At 33.9% G+C, this 15,459-nt stretch overlaps 1 protein-coding gene across 1 annotated transcript in view; it reads left to right on the top strand.

Annotated features, from left to right (window-relative positions):
• The window catches only part of LOC100930181 (cytochrome P450 20A1), a 48,084-nt gene extending 38,687 nt beyond the window's left edge, over window positions 1–9,397 (top strand). The window contains exons 12-13 of the mRNA XM_031958303.1: window positions 3,986–4,075; window positions 4,209–9,397. Of these exons, the coding sequence (XP_031814163.1) occupies window positions 3,986–4,075; window positions 4,209–4,359 (241 nt within the window). The 3' untranslated portion in view covers window positions 4,360–9,397. The remainder of the gene's footprint in view (window positions 1–3,985; window positions 4,076–4,208) is intronic.
• Window positions 9,398–15,459: the final 6,062 nt, after the last annotated feature.

The following is a 15,459-nucleotide window of genomic DNA, read 5'->3' as shown; positions in this document are numbered from 1 at the left end:
TTTTATGCTAAGGTGATCTGTAAAGATAAGGAAAGATAAAAGGAATCACATTTTACTGCATCTATAATTCAGTACTAGTGTGTTTGTACATAGTTTATTGTACGTTGCTTCTACTAACTTGTGAACTCAAGAACTAGAACTATCTTTTGCCTTTTCTTTTTTTTTTTTTTTTGTATTCCCGATGCTTAGCACAGTGCCTGGTATACAGTAGGTGCTTAATAAGTGTCTGTCCTAGTTTCACATATTCGGATGACCACCATTGTTCTCACAAGGAAATTTCTCTGAAATAGAATTGGGGAAAATCTAACTGGCACGTAATCCTGCCTCACAATTTGAGGCCTTCCCTTGAAATGAATTTATCCTCAGATGAATCAATTTCCTTCTGTGTATTTTATAGTCAGTTGACACAGTTCTGGCACAAACTAAGTGCTTAATAAGTGCTTATTGGCTGTTGGCTTATTCCAAGAGCAAAAGATGTTAGGTAAAATTATCAAACATTATAATTTCAGGATGAATGAATTGAAATGTCAGTCTTTAAAGTGAAGCTAAAATTTGATTCTTTGCAGACAAAATTAAATGTAGGAAAAGCTTCCCTTTCCAGAAAAAAAAATTAAATCCTCGTGGGTCTTTTATTCCTGTATGTTTATTTTTAAATAATAATGAAAATTTGTGTTCATTCCAATTATGAACTTAAAAAAGGTTCATTATAATACAATCTGAAAATACTCAGATGCCCTCAGGCAAACATCTGTGTTCTTCTTTTTCAAGGTTATTTCAAAAGAGAAACTGATTAAAGTTAATTTAATCTTTAGTTTAATCTATTGTGCGTAATACAAAATTATTTTGTACTGTAATTCATATATCATCTTATAAAAAAGCAGGACAGTCCAGTGGCTTTATTTTTTAAAATAAACTTGGAACTTCTTAACATTCTTCTTGTAGGGAAAAAACAAAAAACAAAAAACCTTTAAACAGGACTGAAAAAAAATTGTTTTCCACAGAAATAGAAAGCTTAAAGTTTTTTGAAGGTAGGGTGGAGAATTTTTATTAAAAGTCTGTATTTTCTCCTAAATTACTTTAATTTCTAGTTTTCCAGTGTATTTTATGATACATCCAGAATGAAAATAACTTATAAATATAACTTTAAAAGTATAGATAGACAAAGAGAAAATCACCAATTAAAGAAATCAATGCCATGCAAAATTAAATGCCTCGCTTTTTATTTGTTTTCACGTAACCAATATTTAAGTTTTAAATTTCTTGGAATCTTCCTATTCATTTGTTGTCTGGTGTAAATATAGTTTTTAAGTGTCTGTTCATTAAAAAACTGCATGCATTATATTTCTCAACATGTGATCCTGTAGATCGCAGAATACAAATATCATAGAATCTTAGTATTTGAAGAGCATGGTCTCACTCATTCTTGAATAAAAATCCCTTGTATAATAATAGCTGTAAGAAGGCATTCAATCACTGTTAAAAACTCCCAGTTAGGTGGAATCCATCATTCTCCAGAGTAATTTTCTGAATAACTTTCAGTTTTTAGTACTTTATTCTTTCATATCAAGAATACATTTGCCTCTCTTCAGCTTCCAGCCTTGCTCTTAGTTCTGCCCTCTGTTAATCATGCAAAACAAGTCTTCCCCTCTTTTAGCTGGTAGTTCTTGAAGACAACTGTCCTGTCTCTCATCTGACTCCTCTTCTCCGGGCAAACATTACTATTTTTTCAACTAATACCTGCGTAATACTCTCTGAAAGCTCTTCGCTACCTTTGTTGCTTTCTTCTTGGCTTTGAATTCAAAAGTCTTTCATTCTTTTCTGAACCTTCAGGTCTTTTTCGGAATACCCATTGAATAACAATGCTTCTCTCCTGTAAAGTTGATTCTTTGAACCCAGGAGTAAGATTTACACTTTCTTCTACCAAATCACATCTTCTTAGATTTAGCTCTAATCTCTAATATGTCAAGATATCATCCACTGTGTTTCTATCTTTTTCAAGTTCTGTAGTATACCTCAATAACTATTGCTTCTCTTCTTGTCTCCATTGAATTTCACCTCAGTGTTCTCTCTCCCTTCTGATTCATGAATATCTTCACATTAATTTTTTAACATAGTTTTACTACAAACTACCTCCTTCCTTTTGAACCAGGGATTCAAGCTATCAAGGATAGCTGTACAAATGTTCTAGTCATGGATTTTTTTTTTTTTTTTTTTTTTTTTTTTTTTGAAATCTCAGTGATAATGATGAGGTTGTATTTGCTTCCTTGCATTAGGATTTCTAGTTCATTTTGCCTGGCCAGTGCATTGTATATAGATAGAGATGAGACCAGGATTTCATTAGTCAATCAGTTAATAAACATTTTTAAAGCACTTACTTTGTTATAAGTACTTTGATAAGCTCTGGAAATAGAGAAGCAAAGTCTCTTGCAATAAAACAGATGAGACTTGATGAGGGCCTAGACTAAGATGGTGAGGATACATTGTGAAAGTAGAAATGACAAGATTTGGCAGTATATCAGATAGTTGAGATGATCAAAAGAGTGAAGTCACAGATGGCAAGTTATGAATCCAAATGACTGGGTGTAACTATTACTGACAGTAATAGAGAAGTTTAGCTAGAAGAAGGATTTGAGGGAAAAGATAATGATTTCTGTTTGGAATATTTGAATTTGAGTTGTTTAGGAAACTTCCAGTTCAAGATGTCCAATAGGTAGTTGGAGCTACATGAGTATCTCAGGAGAGATGGTCTGGATACCTGGATCTGAGAATCATCTACATATAGATGATAACCCATGAGACCTATTGATAAGATCACCTAGAGAGAAAGTATAAGGATAAAAGAAAAGTAAACCTGGGACAGAACATTGTGGGGCGCCACCTTTAACGGTCATGAGATGGATGAAGACCCAGTGAAGAAGTCTGAGAAAAAATAATTGGACAGCTAGGAGAAGAACCAGGAGAAAATGATCTTACCAAAACCAAACTCACCAAAAGAGAAGAGAGTCTCCTGGAGAAGAAGATGCTGAACAGTCATGAGTGCTACAGAAAGATCAGGAAGGATAGGGATTGGGAAAAAGCCATTAGATTTAATAATTAAGTTATTAGTAACTTTGGAGAGAGGAGAAAGCTAGATTGCAGAAGATTTGGAAGAGGAAAGATAAGGGATTTTGGAAAATGGGCTAGCAAAACAATTAGGGAGGAATAGAACATTTGCCCTTCTACAGTAACAGTTTATTTGATATTAGATAACAAATTCATAGTGTGTCCAGTTAGCATGACTTCCCGATTTACTCTAGTTGTGTTCAGCAGAACATGACAAGGAATGAAAGAGGCTGATGGGGGAAGTAATCTAGAGTTGTGTTTTGGCAAAGCGTGATCAGTGATAAGCTCATTTTGTTGTAGGAAAGAACTGGAAATAGAATAAATGCCCATCCTTAGTGAATGGCTAAACAAACTGCAGCATATGAATATAATGGAATATTGCTATGCTATAAGAAACAGTGAATATGGAGAATTCTGAGAAGTATAGAAAGCATGTGAGTGGATGCAAAGTGAACATAATCATAATCAGGAAAACATGCACACAAATCACTGCAACAATGTAAATAGAAAGAACTAAAAAGAGAAACAATGTGATATCATTATGATGACCAAGCTTGTCCTAGAAGCAGAATTGAAAAACATGTATCTCCTTCCCTTTTTTAAAGAAAACTTCAAGACTATGGGTGTAGAACATAGCAAAGGCTCTTAATCTTGGTTGGGATATCATTAGTTTTTCTGATTTCTTTTTTTTTTTTTTTTTTTTTTTTTTTTTTGTTACAGTGAGTCGTTTTCTGGGGAGATCTCTGAGGGGGGAAAGATACATCTGGAAATGAAAATGATAAAAATGAAAGATGACAATTTTTTTTTAAAAAGAAAAAGTATCATGATACCTGACAAAAATATATAATGATTTGTCCTCACTTCTGTTTTTTCTCTTTTCAAGGTTTGATCCAGACCGGTTTGATGATGAATCTGCTATGAAAAATCTTTCCTTGCTTGGATTCTCAGGCACACAAGAGTGTCCTGAGTTAAGGTAAGATGATTTAGGAAAAGAGAGGTACCCGCTTCTTTGCTTCATTATAGATGAGACGAAAAATTGGTCTTTTATATTTTCTTTATATAATTACTTTATTTTCATATAATTATTTGCCCTTCTTTCTGACTAGGTTTGCATATATGGTGGCTACAGTACTTCTGAGTGTGCTAGTGAGAAAATTGTACTTACATCCTGTGGAAGGACAAGTTATTGAAACAAAATATGAGTTGGTAACATCATCAAAGGAAGAAGCATGGGTCACTGTTTCTAAAAGAAACTAAAAAATGAACATCAAGTTGCAAGAAAAACAATGCTTCAGCCCTTGGATGGCAAAAATTCATTTCTTTTGCTGAGAAGTGTTATTCTAAACTATCATAAGGTTTGGTGTTCAGAACTATTTTTTTCTACATCCTTAACATTATCTTCTTTTCAAATTTTATACAGTCATTTGTGATTTGAACCACATTGACTCCAGGACATGTGATATGGAAGTGAAGGTTTTTATTGCAAGACTATTTCTAAACACTGCCTTGTTGAAACAGACCAACCGTGACTAGTATATCCTTTAGGGCTAACTGGTAGTGAAGGCCACTGTCTTAGCCAACAGTAGTTAGTAGTTATAATTTTCATTTAATATTAAATTATCCACTGTATTCTAGTTTTTACATAAAACATTTACATTAAATGGTCCCTACTTTGAAGAATTCTAATTCTAAGAGAGCACAGAATATGTTTCTTACATACTATTAAAAAGTTTAAATATGCAAAGGGAACTGAATATTTATAGAAATCTTATGGCAAATGATTTTATAAACAAAGAAATCTTTTGTAATATGATCTTTAAGCTGTTTTATGTATAACTTTTGTATATTCTATTAGATTTTTTTTAAAAAAACAGATCACATTTGTAACTATATTGTACCAGCATACTACTCACTTTAAATGGATAGCTTAGCTTTATGTTTTTGAATTAATGTTTTCCCAAGTTAATCTCTCTTTTATTTTTCTCATAAAACTGAAATTATTATTCTTTGGGGGAAATTATTTGGCACATTGGAGGAGGCAAGAATTTGATGACATATCATTCTAATGGTTACTTATATACTTGTGTATTCTACCTCTCATTATGTCTTCTACCTCTTATCATGATACCTAGAGTTGTTTTGACAGATGTACTATTTTAGTCTAAAAGAATAGGAAAGAGAAGAAGAGAATATTTTCTTAAAAAACACACTAGGAATTCTTTATGTCTTTCATTCAAAACCACTTGGAAAAGTAGTCTTGAACATCCCCAAAGAATTGCATCTTAGCAGTAGATATTGAGTAAACATTACTGACTGATGTACTGCAGATACAGAAAATTCTGCCAAAATATCTACCCAAGAAAATGCTCACCTGATAGATGACATAAGAGTCATCTGCCACATACCAGATAAGTAGAATGAATACATTAAGGGGATAGGTTGGCTAGATATGTGGCAACTTCAGTTCTTTACTATTGAAACAAAATTATGTTGAAGAAATCAGTTAAATAGATTAATAATAACATAGATATAGAGGATCTTAATTACCATGACAGTGAGTAGAATGGTAAATTCTACTTTCCAGAACCTTTTCCTGGTACTTTGTTTTTATTATCAATATGATGCAGTGTCATAGATCTGCACGTAGGATATGAAATAATTGAAAAAATTGTCTCAATAGAAACACTTGTACATGATTTCCAACCGAGCCAAAGAGACACTTAAAAACCTGATGCCCTTGGGCTCCACCTAGTAAATTCTCCTTATTTTAACTAAAGAATGCCAACTAATCATGTTGATTGTTCAGCTACTTAAATATAAAATAGGTTAGAGATGGGGTAATACAATTTTTTTCAAGTTGTGGATGAAATTCACCTCTAAGGTATGTTTTTATTTTGACATCCAAATAGTTGCTAAGTATCCACATACTTTTAGGCTTCCAAGAAAATTGTTGTAAGATCTTATCCAGCTCATCCTACTCTGCTTCCCATGATCTCATCATGCACACTAGGTCCTTTCTTTCTCTTTATTGTGTTCCCAGTCACTGCAATGAGGGCTTAGGCTGTAATTGTACATGGAAAACCACGTTATTTTTTTTTAATATTGAAGTTTTCCAAACTACTTTATTTTATTTTATTTTTTTTTTTGGCATTGGTGCTCCAGATGAGTGCAGGAGGGAGCATTCAAGCCTTGCTCTGAAATGTTCAATCTATCTTAGGTGGTTCTAATGAATTTCACATGTGGGCATCTAGGTCACACAGTGGATAGAATGTCTGCTCTGGAGTCAGGAAAACTTATCTTTGTAAATTTAAATCTGACCTTAGACACTTGCTAGCTATGTGACCCTGGGCAAATCACTTTACCTTGTTTGTCTCAGTTTCCTCATCTGTAAAATGAACTGGAGAAGAAAATGGTAAACCATTCTTGTATCTTTAAATCTCAAATAGAGTCACAAAGAATTGGACACAACTGAAAAAATGACAACAATAAAATAAGGATTATGTGCTATATTCCTGAGAAGTCATTTTAAGGGGGAAAAAACAGGACTCTACAATTTCTGTATTTTGTGTAACTATTTTTTTGACTTCCAATTACAGTTGTGTTTGTGTTTCAGTCTATTCTTGTTATTGAGTTTGTTTACTTACAAATCTATCCCCATATTTGCCTTCCTGTTAATTGAAATTTAGATGTATCCCTAGACAGAAGTAGTCTTTCCAACACTTACACAAGCTGCCTCTTTTTGAATGGCTCTGAATCACTGGGGAAATGATGTAGCTGTTTTTAATGTATTTTAAAGTGTCTTTTCTGGGAAGGGGTGTTTTGATAAGTATTAGGATGAATCCTTATTTTGTTTGTTTTTCTGAGTTGATACAATCCCATTTGCCTGGTATTTCTCATATTTCAGAAAAACATGAAATCCTAATTTAATTACCATTTGATTTCTTGTCCTAACAAGTTGGGTCTAAACTTTTTAAAATTTAAAATCTTTTCAGAGCATTTAAGTACCTCCCTTAAATGGATATTTTATGTTTTCCATTCTCTAGATTGGCAGTAGTGTATTTTATCTGGTTTATTAATTATATGCATTTTTCAGGATAATTTTTTAAACCTTTATTATCCTTTTGTGCAGGAGCAAAACAGTGTTCAGAACTAACTGAAGGGAATGTCCTAAATGCAGATAGAGATTAGGGGGAAAAAAATCCAGAGATAAATCTCACCCACAGATCCATTTAACATAATTCATTTGTTACTTTAGTTTCGAGGCTGCTGCCTCATTTATTGAGTTGTTATTTTGTATCTGTCTATTTTTAAATATTTTTTAATCCATTTGGGGCTAGAATTAAGGATAACAAAGAAGTTCTTTTAACTCTAGTTATAAAAATAATTTGTATTCTTAATAAGAAGTTTAATTCAGGGAATATTCCAAATTTGGGAATTTCTCAAAAAAAAGGAATTGCTTTGCTACTAGATTCTCTTTAATACCAACCATCCCTTCCCTCCCCCCCAAACGATGCTGTTTAAGTTTTCTCCAGATACTAAGGTTCTTTGTTTAAGAAAAATTCCTGTTGTTTTCCAAGTGCCTGAAGTGTGCTGGAAGCAGACAGTGGAAGACCACAGGATCTAGGAAGCCAAGCCACAGTGAAGAGTTGGGGTAATTATTAGGCTGGACAACCTGATCAAATGAGATGAGTTGTAAAAGTACTTTGTAAACCTTGAAGTACTATATATAAATGTTAGTTATTATAACTTAACTATTCCACTTGACAATCACAATGTTTTTGTGCATATGGAGCATAAATATTTTTTTTCAGGCACCAAGAACAGGTTGGGAAGAAGGAGGGAAAGCTATTCTAGAGCAGAAAATTGACATGGAAAGCCATGTAGCTTTCAGCTCAGACAGGCAAGTCAGGAGGGGAGAGCCAAAGCTTAGGGGATCTATATCAGTATCAGCATGTCCAGTCCAGAAAGGAATCTTAGAGAATTCCCTGAGCTCGAAGGTGAGGAAGCCGAGGTGAGAGTGAGCAAGGACAGGAGAGTTCTTAGGGCAGGAAGGGTGCAGCTGAGCCAGGCAGGAGGCGAGTGATCAGGGTGATGAGATGGAGCCCAGTAAGTAGGATGAGGCAGGAGCTGTTAATAGAAGAGCTTTCATGAGGCTAACTTGGAGAACAGACCATAGGACAAAACAGCCAAAACACTTCATTATTAGGGTTAAAATGTTTGCTATGGAGTTAAATGAAAACATTGCAGCTTTTTCATGTTCAGATAGTTTGGGAAGTTTGTAAACACAGAATCTCAACTTAGAAGAGATGCAGAAATGATCTAGTCCAACCTGCACCAATTTGAAGATGGGGCAGCTTGTTGCTCCTGGGGCAGCTCTAATCATTAAGAAATCTTTCTTTATATCAAGCCAAAATTTGTTCTCTTCCCTCCCGCCCCAACTTCTCCCCATTCTCTGTAGTTACACCTTATGAAGCCAAGCTTCAACAAATGTAAATCCTGTCCCTCAAATACTTGCCTAACCCACCCCCGACTCCCACCACTTTCCTTATGACATGGTACCCATCCTAATTGCCCTTTTCTGGATGGTTCGTTATTCACCGTTCATCAGTGTCTTTTCTGAAATGTGCACTCCAAAATAGTACTCTTGATGTAATCTCACCAGAACAGAATAATAATGATTTAAAATATTTTTTATTAGAATAATAATAGCAAACATTTGTATAGCTCTTTTAAGATTTGCAAAGTGCTTTACAAATATGGTTTCATTTTATCATCACAAAAATCCTACGAAGTAGGTGATAATCATTTTCTTCATTCTACTTGAAGGAAAATTGCAGCTGAGGGAGGTTATGTGACTTGCCCAGGATCACACAGCTGGTGTCCGAGGCTAGATTCTAATTCAGATCTTCCTTACTCCAAAACCAAAACTATTCTCTATTCCAGAATATACATGTACAAAGTTTATACATAAATCCCAGAACACAAAACTAGGACAAACATTTTACCAGTTCTAAAAACAATGCCAGCATAAATATAGCCTAAGATAGTATTTATTGTTTTATCTACTGATCCATATTGAGTTTGCAGTATTCTAAAACCTCCACATTGTCATTGTCATTGTTGTTTTTTACTTTTCTATCTTTGTGAAATATTTTTAAAATGGATGTTTCTTCTCCCCATCCCCACTAGACCTTTCCTTATAAGAAAGCAAAAATGATCCCCATTCCCACACTAAGGTATGAAATAGGTTTTATTATTTGTTCTCTATTAAACTTAAGTTGAGTTTTGCATTTAATCTGAGTTCAGTTGTCTTTTAACCTTGTTATTTAAATTACTGTAATCTCAGGGTATTTGGTTCTCTTAGTTTCACCATCTTAATTGCATCAGTTGATGCAAGTCTTTCATGTTCCTATAAATGTGTCTGTTTCTTACAATGCAAGGACCTATATCATTGTATTCCTATATTACGTTTATTTCCTTATTACCCAATCAAAAGAAAGTTGCTTTTTGTTTTATTTTTTTTCTCCCACAAATAGTGTGAGGATGCATAATTTGGTATAAATGGGGCCTTTCTTTTTGTCTTTGAATACCTTGGATCAAAGGGTAGGAATTGATGGATCAAAAAATAAGAATATTTCAGTGATTTTTATCCCATAATTCTAAATAATTTCCTACAATTAATGAGTGTGCCTGTTGTCTTATACTTTCTCCAGTATGGATTGTTTCTGTTTTTTATCATCTTTACCATGCTGCTGGTATGAGAATTGTGTCAGATTGGTTTAATCTGTTTCGGAATTGTTTTAATTTGCTTTTTTTATTATTGGTGGTTTATAGCAGTGGCAACAAATTCAAATAGAAATGGATCCCTGTTGGAATACATGGGAGCCACCTGACAGTGCCTGCTTGGAGATCCAACCCAGAATGGATCTCCTCTTGTGAGAGGAGGATACAAGGAGCCTGAGAGGCAGTTGCTGTTCTCTGACTTCTCTGACTGAGAGGCTGTTGCATTGTCCGACCTCTTTCCTCTTCCCTCAGCCTCCAGTTTATCTCATTCCCAGTCCGCAACACCTGTGTCAGCAAAGGCTGCCTTACAACTCCTTCAGATGGTATGATCTACTGCTGGGGAGTCTCTCCAGAATTAACCTGCTCTTTAACAGATCCCTGCTGGCAGTGTATTGCCTTAAAAAATCTCAAGTTAACATTATCTATGTTGTGTTGTATTTTATTTACTTTATTAAACATTTCCCAATTACATTTTATTATGCTTCAGGCAGCATTTAGGAGTTTTGAAGACAAAAAGTAATGGCTGGGAATTTGACGCTTCTGGTTTGGAACATTCTTTCATATATTACTGATAGATTTCATTCCTTTAAAAAAAAAAAAAAACTATGTTCTTTGAGCAGTTATCTGTTATCAGACTTTATCAGAGATGTTTGTTGCAAGGAATTTTTCATAACAATTTTTCTTTTAGATGTATTAATTCTGTGTGAAAGGTTTTTATATTTCTGTAACTGAAATTTTCTATTTTATCCATCTACTATGATTATCTGTATCCCTTGTTTTTTTGGTTAAGAATACTTCTCTTTGATTATGGTCTGAGAGGCAGAACTGGAATGATATGGAGTAAATTTAGACAATATGAAAATATATTAATAAAAAATTTGCTCAAAATATTCTTCCCTTAGTTGTAGTTGTGAAAGAAACTTCTTTTCTTCTTTTTTAAATAATAAAAAAGTTTTTCCCATTAAACTGCTATCAAGAAGTACCTCCTCCATTCTCTATTTGCAAAAATTGATTTTGTGAACCTGATTATATTTACTTGCCACCCTTGGATGCTTTTCTGAAGCTGGGCACTCGGCTGCCATAATGATGGAAATGTACTGTGGTTCATTGCTGAAGAATTTGCACTTTAGGATGACATATTATTCTATTATTGATTCTTATGAGATTGATGCTATGTCAAAAGTGACTGGGAACAAGCAGAATTAGGAAAAGTCATCCATGCAGTGGGCTCTAAAAGACCAGGTCTGTCTTTTAGTTGGAACTCGGACAGACTTTTGTTTAGATTTCCAGAAAGGATTTCTCTTCCCTCCCCATATCTCAGCAGCTAGGTGGCAAAGTGGATAGAGCATTGGTCTTAGAGTCAGGAAAACCTGAGTTCAAATGTGACCTCATACACTGGGCAAATTTCTTACTCCTCTTTGCTTCAGTTTCCTCATATGTAAAAGGAGCCGGAGAAGGAAATGGCAAACCATTCCAGCATCTCTGCCAGGAAAAACCCCAAATAGGGTCTTAGAAAATCAGGTACAACTGAAACAAGTCAATGACAACACCACTTTAGCAGCAATGATACCTACCAAACTTGGAATAAGTAAGCTACTTGCTGTTAAAAAGGGCCTGTGAAATTTCACTGATCTAATGGATATAGTAATGGCATGATAATACTCTGAGGAAAAGGAATTGAGCCTGGCCTGTCATTACTTATTCTTGAAGAACTCATCTTGATCCTTGAGTGGTCCGCCATTTCCTTCTCCGGCTTATTTTAAAGAAGAGGAAACAGGGTTAAGTGACTTACTCAGGGTTACACAGCTAATCAATGCCTGGGGCCAGATTTGGACCAGTAAAGATGAGACTTGCTGACTTCAGATCTGGCACTTCCTCACTTAACTGTCTAAATATAAAGCAGCAGATATCAAAAACAAGTGACATGGGAAATAGGTCAGGGAGAGATCATTTAAGAGTCACTGAACTCCCTGAAAACCATCACTTTAAAATGTCTAAATTATATTTCATTAAACAAAAATGAGAGTTATTTTTATGTATTGAAATCAGAGGTCACATGGAAGACAGGAAAAATCTATGGCTCATATCTTGAGAGGAACCTCTTAAGACAAAGTCCTGGAATGCCACACCCAAAATTCAGAAGTTCCACATGAAATAAAAAATACTGCCAAATAAAAAATACAGAAAGATGCATTCAACAATGAAGAAACTGGAGACAAGATCACAAAAGAGAGATCTTGGAATGTAACTATAAAATGAACAAAAGTATTTAAAGAAATTAATAGAACTTTAGAAAAGTTAGATATGATAGACCTTTGGAGAATATGGAGTAGAAATAAAAAGTAAATACCTATTTTCAGATATACATAGTAGTTTTACAAAAATTGTTCATGTCCTGGGGCATAAAAACTTAGCAAAATTGGACGAAACAAATGTCAAAGGCATCTTTTTTGGACCATAGTGCAATAAAAATTATATTCAGTAGAGGACCTTTGAAACATAGATTAAAAATTAACTGGAAATTAACTCATCTAATCCTCAAATGAGTGGATAAAAGAACAAATCACAGGAACAATCCAATCCAATCAAATATTTGTTAAGCACCCACTATAAGCACCCACTAATCACTGGAGATACATTGAATTAAAGACAGACCCTACACTCAAGTATCTTAAAATTGAAGAGTAAAGACAATACACAAATCTTTTATGGAAGTGAAACCAGGCAAAGCAGTAGATGCAAAGTAGAAAGACTTAAAAACATTGGTCAAAGCAATGAACAACCTTGTTTTCAAAAGTTGCCCATCTCTTACTAAAGAGATAATAGACAAGGAATTTTTGGACACAGCCATTTGAATTTATTTTGCTTGACTTTTTAATGTGCTACAACGATGTTTTTCTTTTTGATTTTTAACTTACAGGAAGGATGTATGTGGGGGAAGTTATTTTTTTATTATATCTTTTTATTTACAAAACATGCATAGGGAATTTTTCAACATTGACCCTTACAAAACCTTCTGTTCTAACTTTTTCCCTCCTTCCCTCCACCTTCTCCCCTAGATGGCAGGTAGTTCCATACATGTTAAATATGTTGAAGTATATGTTAAATACAATATGTATACATATTTATTGTTATCTTGCTGCACAAGAAAAATTGGATTCAGAAAGAAGGCAAAAATAACCTGGAAAGAAAAACAAAAATGCAAGCAAACAATAACAGAGTGTAAATGCTATGTTGTCGTCCACACTCATTTCCCAGTGTTCTTTTGCTGAGTATAGCTGGTTCTGTTCATTACTGATCATTTGGAACTGATTTGGTTCATCTCACTGTTGAAGAGAGCCACGGACATCAGAATTGATCCTCATATAATATTATTGTTGAAGTGTATAATGATCTCCTGGTCCTGCTCATTTCACTCAGCATCAGTTCATGTAGGTCTCTCCAGGCCTTTCTGAAGTCATCCTGCTGGTCATTTCTTACAGAACAATAATATTCCATAACATTCACATATCACAATTTATTCAGCCATTCTCCAACTGATGGGCATCCACTCAGTTTCCAATTTCTGGCCACTACAAAGAGGGCTGCTACAAACATTTTTGTTCATACAGGTCCCTTTCCCTTTGAGATCTCTTTGGGATATAAGCCCAGTAGTAACACTGCTTGATCAAAGAATATGCATAGTTTGATAGGGAAGTTATAAATCATGTAAAAAAAGAGGTTTATTATGAGTCCAAATAGAAGTACATATAAGTAGAACAGTTTTTGATTTATTTCTTTTCAATTACATGTAAACAAAATTTTTTGGCATCCATTTAAAAAAATCTGGGTGCCAAATTTTTTCCTTTCTTCCTCACCACCTTCTTGAAAGGACAAGATTATATAGGTGCAGTCATACAGAACATTCCCATATTAGCCATGTGGCAAAAGAAAAAACAGATATAAAAAAAATTTTCCCCACAATCCCTCCAACAATCGCGATTTTACTTTATTGTCACCATTTTCAATTTGATGGGTATAAGGTGGAATCTTGGATTATTTTCATTTGCATTTCTCTTACTATTACTGAATCGGAACATTGGCAATATGGTTTCAAATAGTTTACATTTTTACATTTTAAACTTATCTTTTGACCACTTTAATATTGAAGAATGAGTTTTATTCTTGTATATTTATAGTACTTCTTGGACATTATATCTTGATCAGAGAAATTGTGAAAAGATATATCTTGGATATTAGACCTTAGAGAAATTGTCTGTGAAAAGTTGTTTTTCTCCCCCCAAAAATTAACTCCCTTCTGATTCTGATTCTAATTGTATTCATTTTGCTTGTGCAGAAGTTTTTCAATTTTATGTCATCAAAAATGTCCATTTTCTTTTGTGACCATTTTTATCCCTTATTTAGATAAGAATTCTCTCTCTGGTCATAACTTGGAAAACTATGGCTATTTCTTATTTTATTCTTTAATTTTTCTGATCTTTTATATTTAGATTATATGTCCATTTGGAATTTGTAGGAGAAAATAGAACCAGATTTGGGTTAACCCAGATTTCTTCCAGTCTGTTTTCAGGTTTCACCAGTGGTTTTTCATCAAATGGGGAATGTTTATTCTAATGCTGGATAAACTTGACTTTATCGGGCATTATGCAGCTATGTTTGGCTGCTTCTATGACTTCTTATGGACAGCTAAGTGATAATAGTGGATAGAGCACTGGACCTGGAGTCAGGAAGACCTGAATTCAAGTTTGGCCTCAGAGATTTACTAGCTGTGTGAGTTTCTGGGCAAGTTGCCTAACTTCTGCCTCAGTTTCCTCATTTGTAAAATGGGAATAATAATAGTACCTATCTCCCAAGATAGTTGTGAAGATCAAAAAGATATTTATGAAATACTTAGTACAGGTTCAACACATAGTAGCAGTTTGTAAATGTTAGCTAATAATTATTATTATCGTTTAATCTGTCCACTGATCAGTTTTTTGTTTTTTTAATTGATTTAATTATAACTTTATAATATACTTACTATTAATTATTAAGTATAAGAAGAATATTGCTTCTTTTATTCCTATTTTTTCATTATTTCCTTTGAGATTCTTTATGTTCTTCCACCTGAATTTTGTAATTATTTTGTCTAAATCTATAAAACAACTCCATAGTAATTTGATTGTTATAGCATTAAACATATAACATTCTCATCTTATTTTATGGTTCAGTGTTAGCATTAACATACTTCTGGTCACTCCAATTTGTCAAGATTTTTATAGGTGTCCTTTTTTGACTTGATTTTTCTCTCCCTCTAACTTTCCAACTTCACTATACATGTTAAATGTGTTGCAGTATATCCTAGATACAATATATGTGTGTAGAACCAAACAGTTCTCTTCTTGTACAGGAAGAATTGGATTCAGAAAGCAAAAATAACCTGGGAAGAAAAACAAAAATGCAAACAGTTTACACTCATTTCCCAGTGATCTTTCTTTGGGTGTAGCTGCTTCTGTCCAGATAATTGAGATTCTTATGGATTGTCACATATAATAAATCTTCCAACTTGAAGTAAAGAAAATAAGAATCTGGTCA

The sequence above is a fragment of the Sarcophilus harrisii genome, chromosome 3 (genome assembly GCF_902635505.1).
Source record: "Sarcophilus harrisii chromosome 3, mSarHar1.11, whole genome shotgun sequence".
Taxonomy (NCBI): domain Eukaryota; kingdom Metazoa; phylum Chordata; class Mammalia; order Dasyuromorphia; family Dasyuridae; genus Sarcophilus; species Sarcophilus harrisii.
The sequence above is the reverse complement of the archived record's forward strand: the minus strand, read 5'-3'. Positions and strand labels throughout refer to the sequence as shown.